The sequence below is a fragment of the Otolemur garnettii genome, unplaced genomic scaffold, assembly GCF_000181295.1.
Source record: "Otolemur garnettii isolate 467f Iridium unplaced genomic scaffold, OtoGar3 scaffold00021, whole genome shotgun sequence".
NCBI lineage: Eukaryota > Metazoa > Chordata > Mammalia > Primates > Galagidae > Otolemur > Otolemur garnettii.
In genome coordinates, this window is record NW_003852416.1 from 10,662,130 (window position 1) to 10,674,201 (window position 12,072).

At 49.8% G+C, this 12,072-nt stretch overlaps 1 protein-coding gene across 2 annotated transcripts in view; it reads right to left on the bottom strand.

Moving 5' to 3' along the window:
- Positions 1-6,152: 6,152 nt before the first annotated feature.
- Positions 6,153-12,072, bottom strand: part of RBM20 (RNA binding motif protein 20) — a 56,406-nt gene continuing 50,486 nt past the window's right edge. For both annotated transcript variants that reach the window (XM_023511677.1, XM_023511678.1), the window contains one exon: positions 6,153-9,624. In XM_023511677.1, coding sequence (XP_023367445.1) covers positions 9,514-9,624 — 111 coding nt within the window. In that variant the 3' untranslated portion in view covers positions 6,153-9,513. The remainder of the gene's footprint in view (positions 9,625-12,072) is intronic.

Consider the following 12,072-nt stretch of genomic DNA (forward strand, 5'->3'; position numbering starts at 1 on the left):
GAGAACTGGGTGGGCCAGGCTAGGTGGGGGTGCAGTGTGAGGACAGAGGTTTGGGGAGTAGATGTCCCTAGGGGCACAGAGAGATGAGGCCCACATAGGAGGCCCAGCTCTGTGTCTACAGAAAAATCTGGCTGTTAAAAGGCCAAATTTTGGGCAACACAAGCAGAGCTGTATCATCAACCATCAGAGCCAACTCCCAGCCCTGGGTTGGGGGGCCTGGGGAGGGAAAAATGGGCAGAGCCGAGGTGGCAAGGTGGGGGGGGGGTGTTCTCTGGCACTGCTCCAAAGACCCACCCGGCTCCTCTAGCCGGCTCTTCTAGCCAGCAGGCTGGGCCAGTCCTCACGGTGCCTGGTGACTGGGCAGAGACCTGGGCTCAGGCCTCAGGGGATGGGGTTGCTTAGTCCTTCAGCTGACATTCACGGGTACCTGCTCTGTGGCAGGCACAAGGGAGAGGGTACAGAACCTGCCCTTGTAGATACGATAACGACCACAGAGGCAAATCTATAAACATATGAGAAGGCAGCATGCTTAGGGATGTAAAGGAAGGGCTCTCCTGTGGTGTGTGAGTCCAGGTTAGGGGTCCAAACTGTCCTGGGACACAATGTGGGGCCAGAAACACATGTGGGGAGGTCAGAGAAGGTCAGGAAGATTTTGTAAAGGAGGTGACACTTAAGTAGAGCACTGACCAAGGTTTCCAAGTAGAGGGAAAAGAAAAGGGCATTTCAGAGAATGCCAAAACCATGTGCAAAGCCAAGGAGCTGAGACGGGGCCTGTTTGGGGACCAATGAGCACTAAGCATGTCTGAACCACAAGTGGAGGTGGTGGGGGTGAGAGGGTGGGTGCAGACAAGCCCGCTGCTAATAGCAGAACTCCCTGCCAAAGGGAAGAAGGTGGTAATAGCAAGGACCATAGCTCTTATAGCATGGGAGAGTTCAGGGGGAAAAACAACCCCACCACCTCCACCTTGGGATTGACAGCAAGTCTCCACTCCTGCCTTACTTTCACCCCAACCACGTCAGGCAAGCCCACACCACATGTCAAAGTGTAGATGGGAGGACCGAGGGGGCAGAAGGTGGACATTCACCTGAGCCTCAGAATGAGTTCAGGGACACAGTGTGGGGCAAATGTCTTTAACTCAGGAACTCAGGGTTTCTGATTCCCAGCATGGAGACTGGTCCTTGAGCCAGAAAACTCCCTCCCAGGCTTACAAAGAGTGAGGGGGAAAGAGTGAGGGGGCAAACAGGGGGCACGCTCTGCACCCTTCCTCCTCAGGCCAGTCCTTCTCAGGCGGATTCGAAAGACAGATCGCAGACTCAGCCTGAGAGGGTCAGCTCTTCTTCTCTGTCAGGCTGGGTCCCTCCTGGCTATAGTTGTCCCTTGGGGGAAACCTCAAAAAGTACATGCTGGAGAGAATTTTTTTCTCCCACAATCCAGATACCGGCCCCACCCAGAACTCTCTGTTGTCAGTTGTGTGTGGCAGGGAAGTCAGATGGTAGAGATAGCAGTGGCCTCCTCCTTGTCCTAGGGACATCGGTTCCTGGGAGTTCAGCCAACTGACAGGAGATATTTGAAAAACAGATTTTGAAAACATACCACAACAAAAATCCCCCAAACTTAAGCCAGTATAGTCACTCTCAGGTGGGCTGGTCAGGTGGAATAAAGGCCATTGGGCACCAGGAATGTCACTCTGATATAAGGAACTACTTTACTTTTTTTTTTTTTTTTTTCTTTGAGGCAGAGCCTCCAGCTGTCCCCCTGGGTAGAGTGTCGTGGCATCACAGCTCACAGCAACCTCCAAATCCTGGGCTCAAGCGAGTCTCCTGCCTCAGCCTCCCAAGTAGATGGGACCACAGGCCCCCACCACAGCGCCTGGCTATTTCTGGTTGCAGCTGTCATTGTTGTTTGGCGGGCCCGGGCTGGATGCAAACCCGCCACCTTGGGTGTACGAGGCTGGCGCCTTAGCCTTTTGAGCCACAGGCCCTGAGCCAGGAACTACTTTAAATAGATAGGATCATCCTAATGTCCCATCCAGGGGGCTCCCACCCACTGTGCTTTTCAACACAGCCTTCTGGACCGTCAGCTACCCACCCAAGGATTTTTTCAACACCTCTCAGTGCCCCTGGCCACACCATGTTCAGGTCCTCAGAGTTCTTCTAAAATATGGTGTCATGTAGAACAATTTCCCCCAGATATACTGGAATGCTCTTTATTCTGATAAGGGACCCATGGAATGGAGCGTGTTTCCTCTTTGGCCTTGGCTCCCAGAAGCCTCCCAGTCACATCTCATGCTCCATCGGCCCTTACAAATCGCATATTTGCCACCTCAAAGCTTCTTGAGTCCTAATTTAAATTTTTTCTGTTGACTTAATCTGGTCCTACATGGCCTGCGTTGTACATCATCTGAACTCCTTGTTGACAGGTCAATAGCAATCAAGTTTCCCTCAGGAAGAAGAAGTCAAAAGTGCCAAGTCTGGAGCTATGGGAAAGACCTTTTGATCACACCCCAGTGCCCCTGAGTCCTCCAAGAGCAGAAAGCAGGATGCTTCTCTTTTTTCCTTTCCTGATGCGGGAGGGGTTTTGAGCAGCCCCGGGGCCCTCCATCCTCTCTTATCCCCTAGCTCCAGCTCCCTGGAGGAGAAGGAAGAAACAGCATTTCTTTGCCCCGCCTTTGGCCTTCCTGCCTATTTTCCTCCAGTGTTGTAGGTAGGGGTCTTTCTTTATCTACTTTCTAGGAAGGAGAAATAGTGCAGATGCCAGTTTCTGGGATTTAACAATCAGGAAGTCAGTCTTAAGCCCATGCAGCTAAACTAGGCTTTCCACCTTACCCCCCTGTTCTCACCAGACCTGGAGTCTACAGGCGTTAGGGAGATGTAGGAAGACCTTTGCCCTGAGCTAGGCAGTGGAGAATGGTGGCTGAGAGAGTGGTATTAAAGTCCTGGTACTTGGGTTCGAATCCCCACTCTGTTGCCTCCTGGCTGGCTGACCCTTGACAAACCACTTTGTCTCTCTGAGCCTCATTTTCCCTATATCTGAAGTGACATGGAGAATAACAGCACCTGCCTCTCGGTTATGAAGAGGCCAAAGGACCACGTCCCTACACAGGATACACAGAGTGAGGCGTGTGGGCAAGCTCAGTAATCAGCCTTACTGATCTCAGTACTGGGAGAGGCTCACGGAGGGTGGGAGAGAACGTGTGTAAACCCAGGGTCTCTGACAGACAGTGACATGCCTCTAGGCGATGCCTCTGCTCCTTGTACCTCCTCCCCAGGAGGATTGCTGACTCTGCACAGCTCTCTGTGCTCAGGGACAGGGCTGTCCCCAGATGAGGGGCCGTTTTGGTAACCATGGCACTTTTAGCCATTGAAGAAGATATAGAGAGCACTAGAAAACGGACTTTTGCCTAAGCACAGTAAGTCTGAATCCAGTTTAAAAAGTCATGGCACGTGCTCCCAAACCCAATCTGGTGACATGCACCCCCACACACAGACATACACACACACACACACATACACACACGTGCACACACACACACACCCCACACACACACAAACTACCAGCACTTCCCTTCAGCTCCTTCTGCCATGGCCAGTCTGGTGTCCTTTTCCTGCCCCCCATTTGTCAAGTCTTTTCCACCCAAGAATGTCCGCTATCTTGAATGGTCTTTGTTCATATCTCTTCTGCCCCTATTCCAGTAAAGTAAATGCCCCCTTCTATTCTAGGAGCTTTTGGGCAAGTTCTTGGTCAACATCCAGGGCAGTGTTTCTCAAAGTGTGATCAGTGGTCTCCGCCTGCATTGAATCACCCCAGATTGGTTTTTTTTTTTTTTTGAGACAGAGCCTCAAGCTGTCCCCCTGGGCAGAGTGCCGTGGCATTACAGCTCACAGCAACCTCCAACTCCTGGGCTCAAGCGAGTCACCTGCCTCCACCTCCCAAGTAGCTGGGACCACAGGCGCCCGCCACAACGCCCGGCTATTTTTTTTTTTTTGGTTGCAGCCGTCATTGTTGTTTGGCAGGTCCGGGCTGGGGATTCGAACCCGCCACCTTTGGTGTACGTGGCTGGCGCCTTAGCCGGTTGAGCTATAGGCGCCGAGCCCCCAGATTGGTTTTAAATGCAAATGCCTAGGGGCCTCCCCAAGACCTAGTGGATCTGAATCCCCATGCAAGGGGCTGGGAATCTGAATTTCTAGCCAACTCCCCACATGAGTCTGATGGAGCCAAAACATGAGAATCGATGATTTGTCTTGAGTCCCTTGCTGAGTGCCAAAGTCCAGCGAGGGCTACGCCTAGAAAATTCATGAAATAACATAATTGAAATAGCCTAAACTCGCCATGTAGCCCCAACAAGACTACCTAGAGGAGATTTGGATTCTAGTCTTGGCCCTATACTAATAAGCTGTGTTGCCTTAGGCAAGTTACATCCCTTCTTTGGGTCTGTTTGCTCACTTTCAAAAAAGACTAAAACTTGGGTGCCTCTGGGGCCTGGAATTTCATTTGGAATAGATGCCGTTGTAAGGCCATCATGACGGGAAAAGAAAATGGGGAGTTGTCAGGAGTGGGCCCAGCCATCCAACCACTGCTGAGGCAGACAGTCAATAGTGGCTACTGATGTTCAAAGGGGCAGAGATCTTGGGCAAGACTGGGGCCAAGGCCAGTATCCAAGTGACCCGATCTCATGGGGCACTGTGAGAAGCAGCCCCAGTGTCTAGACCACACAAGGGAGGTGTGGGTCTGAGTGTCACAGCTCCAGCCCACCAGACTGGCTCAGAACCAGGTGCCAGGGCCCACAGGGTTATCCAAGAGCAAATGGGACACCCAGGGATGGGGAAACAACTGCAACTCAGGGCGGTTCCTGGCAGAGTGTCTGCAGTACACAACACCAAGAGGCACCATCCTATAGGACGCAATGTGGTTGGTGCTCTCTGGAGTTGTGTCACATAGAACAACATGTTGGAACTAGGCACCAGGGTCACCCTCAAGCATCCTGCATCCCGAATTTAGGGCAGCAGGACCAGCTCTAGGTCCATTCACTGCTTTGAACAGCTGGGCACAAACAGCAGCTGCAGTGAAGAATGTTTCCCCATCCCTCTTTGTTGGGAACTGGAGACCTGGGCTCTGCTTAAGGATGGCCACGTGAAGTAGCGGGGTGGAAGGACAGTAGGGACAGATGCCACAGGAAATTTCCTTGGATCTGCAATCTGATCTGGTAATTACAGGTGCTCCTCTCCTTGCCCTCTGGGTCCAGGCTTCTCAGACCCTCCCCGTTGACTCAGGAGCACTGCCCACAAGAGGGAAAGGCCCAGGAAGATTCCAGTCTATACAAAGGACTGGCCAACTGGCATTGTTTTGCCAGAAGAAATGGTTGAGAAAGAACTTAAGAATACCTAAAATTTGGAGAATTGCTGTCCAGAGCATAGATTGCAAAAGTAAACAAGATTTGGTGACTTGCAGCATACCAAATGCTTTTAGCAGCAATTAGCTTAACCCAAAACAACCCTGGGAGGCGATTAATGCTATTATCCCATTTTACACCCAAGGAAGCAGGCTGATTAACAGTGACTGGCGTGGGCCTGCTGTTTCCACTACAGCACTGACCACTAGATCTTCATCTTCATAGCGGATTAACTGCCAGAAATGGCCAAACCCTGGTACAGGATGACTGGGTTCAGATGCCAGAAGACTGGGGAGCACTGGTAGGAAAATTAGGGGTTTATAAGAGGCCATGAGATTTTTGTATCTAAGCCTCCAAAAGGAACAGCAGCCCCACCCCCCACTTAGACTTATCCTCCAAGCTTACCCCTAAAAACCTCTGATTGTCTCTGGCAGCCTAAGCAGAACCCTCTCTGTTCAGCCCTACAGGGGTCTAACCTGCAGCCCCAAATGCAGATTAGGTGAGGACTTTTTTGCTATCTGTGGTGGCAGATATTGCAAAAATTATGCACAGATTTTTTCTTTTCTTTTTGCTTATCGGCTTTCGTTAGTGTTTGTGTATTTAATGGGAAGCCCACGACAACTTTTCTCCTTCCAATGTGGCACAGAGAAACCAAAAGGTTGATCCCCTGCCAGAGGGACCAAATCCCTTTTTTTGTACTGGGGAGCTTCCCCCAGCCGAATGTCGAGGACCCCTGCATGACACACATCACTCACAAGCTTTCAAATTCTCTTTATTAAAAATTTTTATTTTTTCCTTTTGTAAAAACAAACACGTTGCAGTCAATTATACAGATCAGGAAAAGTGGTGATAATTTGTAGGACACGACAAATTTTGATACTTTACAAGGTCAAACTTAATGTTTTTGTTTTTCTCATAAACTCAAAAAACAAACTCTGGTCCAGTTCAAGTATATAATCGAACAGATCACAGCCTCGACTGTCCAAGAATGGGAAACTCTGATACTAATGGCTGCTGCTCACACCAACGTCAAATTTACAAAATTCTTTGGGAAGATTGTCTAGATATCCTTCATTTCAGGTGTCAACAATGAAAAGAAAATTATACAGGCCTTTATTATATTGTACCGAGGGTACAAATGAATCTGTTGCTCAAGGTAGTAACTGCTCTTGGGCAACCTTTTCTGGGAGACACTTTGAAATGGCTGACAAAACACCAAAGGAGCGCTTTAAAAAATAAATCAATATTTTTCTGGCTGCCTTTAATACTGCATCGGGTGTGACACACATAGGAATAAAAAGTGCAAATTATAGGGTTGGTGAAGGACCATGCCAATGGAATTGTATAAAAATAAATAAAAATAAATACATATATGTACACATACAAGTATAGACTCTTAGATGATTTTAAATGGAAGGTTCTGACTGAATGCAGAGACAGCCTCTTCTCTCTCCTTCCTGGGGCTCTCTCTAGCTTTCCAGCATGAAGGTCAGTCTATCAGCAAGGGAGGCATTACATTACCAGGGAACAAGACCATCTGGATTTCCATGGCAATGCTGCTGGGGTTGGGGGAGGAGGAAAGTGAGCTCTGAGGTCTGTTCCCACTTGGCTGGGAGACAAAGCACCCAGCCTCTCTGATAATGCATGGTTCCAGGCTCTGATGGAGGATGTGGGCTCTTGCCAGCAAGGTTCAGATAGGAGACCAAAGAGCTGCCCACAGACCTCCCCACAGTGGGAAGAAAGACACATGGGGCCAAGGGCTTTTTGAGAAATAGAGGAGGCACCGCTGGTGTCCAGAATGCTGGGTTAAAACCTATGGAATTGGCCAGGGGAACAATCTGGGCTGAGCCACGATCTTCAAACTTTATTCTATTTGAGATACCAACTTGCCTAATACTCCCATACGGCTTAGTCAAAAGATAAAATTACAACAAATTTGAAGATCTTAATTGGCTTTTATTTTTGATTCTAGAACTGGGCAACACCTCATTCTACAAACTAGAACAAGTGTTCCCATGAGCTGAGCAGGGGAGGTTGGCTTTGGACAGAAACGGGCTGAGGAGGGAGACACAGAGAACAAAAGCCAGACTGGTCATTTCAAAGTTACTTTCCTTGTAAAAGTTAAAGCAGAGGTGACTTCTTTGTCATGTTGGTGAAAACTGGCCTTTGGGAGGATTTGGCTCTTCTCTCTCTCTCTCTCGCCTGATTTCTTGAAAGGTCAGATAACCAACTTAGTCTTGGCTTGCTGATGTGAAACCTTAGCATGAGTGACTCCATTTTGGTTTGGTCTGTTGGGCCTACTGCAGGCCCTCAGTCCAAACCAGAGGCCTTATATACATCTTATTTAACAGGACAAGCTCAGGTTTCTTGTTTCTTCCAACCTCTCCTCACCACGCCTGTCCAGACTGGTCTGTTTCCCTCTGTGCTTGCCTTAACTCTTATCTCCCACGGACTCCCATGGTTCTCTCTTTGCCAGTGACAATATGCTTCAAGGTTTATTTTACGTTCTACATTTGTTTCCTTTCTGTGCCTCAGTTGCCTGACATAAAAGGTATTGAGTTAATCTCTCCACCTTCCTTCCATTAGTGCAAAGAATGTGCTGTGTACTCTGACCTACCATAAAAAGAAAAATGAAAACAAAATCTCACAGATAATCCCTCCTCAGCGCACCTGCCCACAGTCACGATTGCAGACAAGACAACAGGAACTGCCCAGAGGAGCATGACCCATCTTTCTTATTTTATTTTTCCCAGGCTGAACCATGGAAGGCACCTTCAGGGGAGTAGCTCAGCTCCTGAAAACAGCCCCAGGCTCCTTTCTGACCTTTCCAAGATCTGCTGTGTGGCTGAGGGAGAGCCTCATTTTCCCCAGCACTTTTGTCCCACACCCTTCCCATGGACTGTCTGGGTAGAGACCCCACGGCCCATCAAGGGCCTGAAGGCACTGACCTCCAGTACCATACTGAGCACTGGGAACAAGGCATCTGACATCTTAACATCAAAGTCTGAATGTGCATTGGGTCAACCCCCAAGGGCCCTCAAATGCTCCATTTCAGTTCTCCAAGCCTTCTCTTTCTTTAGCTTCATCCCCCATTTAAGAACCATTTGAAAACCATGCCACTGTGAGGCTGTTGTACCCCGGAGTGCAGACACCAAGGTTGAGGCAAGGACAGATGCTGCTTCCTTGTTATTGTCCCTTTCAAGCCAGTGCCACCTGCTGCAGAGGCCAGCGCCTGATCTAAGGCCATGCCAACTGCTGGTTTAGCTGGAGGCAGAAGATGCTTCCGTTTTCACTTTTAATTAAAGTGAATCTCTACCAAATTCATTGTCCAGAACAGAACAAACCCTGACATCTCCCAAAATCAAGAGGAGGGAAATACTTTTGGAGGAAACTTATTAGAGCTTCTAAAACCATGAAAGGTTCTTTTCATCCTCCCTAAAATTCATTTAATTTTACATTAAGGCATACATCTGGCAGACTTATACAATAGTTGAAAAGAGGAAAGAGTCCTTCAAAATAGGGGCTTTTCTGAAAGGTAGTCTAGCTGGAGAAAGAAGTAAGGAAGCCACTCTCAGCTTCTGCCAACTGTCTGTGATGGCCCCTTTTCAGGACCACAGGGTCCCACTAGGCTTCCCCTGCTCTCCCTGGGGACACCAGGCAGAGACACCACCAGGCATTCACTGAAGTGGTTCACTTGACCCAGAAGTTTCCATGAAACATTTCCTTGCATGACTCAGCCTGGCCTGACCTGTTATATCCTATCAAAAATTCAAACACTGTGAAAATCCCTGAGAAGTTGGATTTTATGAAGAGGAAATGATCCTTGGCACAGCAGGAAGGAGGGAGGGAGGGAGGAAGGGAGGGAGAGAGAAGCAAATTGAAAAATCGCTTGAGAGAAACTGAAGTCAACAGGGAGTTGGTGACCCTCGGCGGGCTGGACACGCCAGGGTGATTTGGCTCCTGGAGATACTTTGGGGGTGTTTTAATGAGTCTCTGGGAACAGACCCAAGCAACATGCCCTGCCTGGCTTTCCTCCCTTTCGGGCTTCAGTCCTGGCCCAGAGGTCAGGAAGGCCCCACTTGGGCAGGCCTCCCTCTCCCACCTCCCAGCAGCAGCAGAAGCCTCAGAGTTTTTTCCTTTCGAAGCGTGGCACAATCCCGCCATCCTCAGGCCTCGGGCTGCCTGCCCCCTCGGTCTCCTTGAGGCCCTCCTCAGCCAGCTGGGACAAGTACTTCTGTGGTGGGACAAGAGAAGAAGCAGAGGAAAAGACATGTCAGTGGTGACCCAACAGGAGAGGGGAGAAGGGGATGTGCCCACTCTCCTAGCATCTGGGCCTGGCAGGGGGACACCCTGCCCTGCCCCAATCCCCCTGGGGCCACAGAACCCATGAGAAGCCCCTTATTATGTTAGCTTACAAGTAATACGCATCTCTGTAGGAAAAGTACAAAGTGCAGCTACAACAGCAAACACTTCCAAACCCCTTATCTGCTGTCAAGCACTATTCTAACTGGTGGACTTATCTAAATACACTTAATCCTCACCAGGACTCTGTTTTCCAGAAAGAACCCAGTCTCTAGGCAGCGTGTCCACATGTGAAAGGCAGAAGGAGGGAAGCTGGAAGGCAGGGGAAGACAAGTGCTGGCCTATAGCAATTGTGTAAGACAGAAACCACAGCCTGACATCTGAGACTCCCTGTCAGGGCAAGCTAGCAGGTGGTGAGGTCTGGAGGTCTTTGGATAGATTTAAAAATGACCTGTCTGTTCTACAGTTGGGGGCAGCCTCCACATGGGCCCCAAACACTCACTCACATTACTGACCCTGGTAAAATACAGTGAGCCAGGCTGGGCTAATTGGACTATCCAGAGTCAACACAGCAATACAGGATGAGGAATAGCCTACAGCCGCAGATGGAGTCCCCTGCCTGTGGCAGGGCTGCAAGGACAATGCCCTGTGTTAGGAGTTAGAAAGATTAGGTCCAGCACAATGTTCTCTGCTGTCAGAGGTTCAAATTCCAGCTCTCAGCAGCAGGTTGTCAAATACTCTGACATTCATCAAGAGAGGGTGATGATGATAAGTACTGAATAAGAGGCAACACAGAGTGCTTATCAGAGTGCCTGGCATAGAATAGACAGTAACATTGCCTTTCTCATCTGCAGCACTAGCCACATGATTTCGGGAAAGTCACTCTTCTTCTGTTGGCCTCAGACCCCTCAACAGTGCCTTCCTCACCCCTCCTCCTGGCAGGATTCTGAGGGTCAGATGTGAGGATGTGCGTGAGATAGCTGGGTCTGCTATCTCTTTCCTAGGAAAGACTGTGGTTGGCTTCCTGAGATGGGGACAGCCTGACTGGGAGAGTGGTGAACCATGGGTGCCAGGTGGCAAGGCTGCTAACTGGGGGCTCAGGGAGGGAGACCGTGTGTTGAGGAAGGCAAGTAGATGGGCATCTGGCATAAGGGTGTGTTTCCTCCTGGGACCTGGGGCCAAGCAAGTACCCGCTTTTCCTCTCTAGCACTGACTGCACCTGTTGTTCTGGATCACTCTGTGGGTTGGTTCTTGCAGAGCCATGACAGCCCGGGGTACAGCAGGGGTTGCTCAGAGAGGAGGAGGCTCATTCCACCTGCTGTCTGCCTGGAAGAGTAGGCCCCAACCCCCTCTTCGGGGCCTCCTGGTGGCTGCTAAGTTTAAAAGTTGCCTGACTTAGTGTCAGCCAGCACCTGCTGCTTGGAGTGGGGTGAGCCAGACTGTGTGGACAGAGGCATTCAGTCAGGGCCACTGGTAGAAATCCTATCTGGGAAGTCTGTGATGGAGGATCCCAGCTCCCTGACAGGTGCACCAGGTAAACCTAAACTACACTTGGCCAGCATGAGAGGGTGAGCTAATGTCTGCTTCAAATGTGGACCACAGGAAGGGTTCTGGCCTGCTGCAAAGATGGGAGTCTGACTGGGGGTCTGGCCCAGAGGCCCCAACACAGTGCAGCTCACGGCCTGGGAAAAACACAGGATTTAGAGTAAGAAACCCTGGCAAGTCTGAACTCTTCCTAACTCCTGAGGTGACCGTGAGCTGTGTGGGCCCCTTGGGTGCTACACAATCCCACCAGGGCTGCTGGATGAGATAAAAGATTCTCACAAGGAGGCATCAGAACCTGCTGGAAAGACTGTTCACATTGTGTGCTCTCAAAGCCACAAGAGAATGAGTTAGCAAAGTGTAGTGTGGGATCCAGGAAGCTGCACTTCAAAGATTCCAGCTGGTACACCAACCAAGGTTTGGGAAAATCAGGACTAGGCAATCTTCAAGACCCCGTCGGTCCTGCCTTCTGTGGACTTCATCTTATTGGGGAAGGGGATGATTGTGTCCTCAGACCTGATGACTGCCTGGACTGCCTTAGGCAGCCCAGTCTAAATCTCCTGCTTTGGCCAAGTCAGGCCTTCACTGCCCTACCCCAGGAAAGGCCAGGCTCTGGGCCTGGGCCCTGTGACTGTCTCAGTCAGAGAGCAGCTGCTCTCCAGAGGGAAATCAAGAGGCTTAAATGACCTGAGTTTAGACACAGCCAATGACAGTTCCTTGCAGATGATAGCCCAGGCCATGACATTATAGGTCTCAGTTTCCAAGATCAACTTAGTAAAGTAAAAAGAGGAATGTGATTAAGAATCAGGTGATCTGATCCTAAGTCTAGTAATTCACT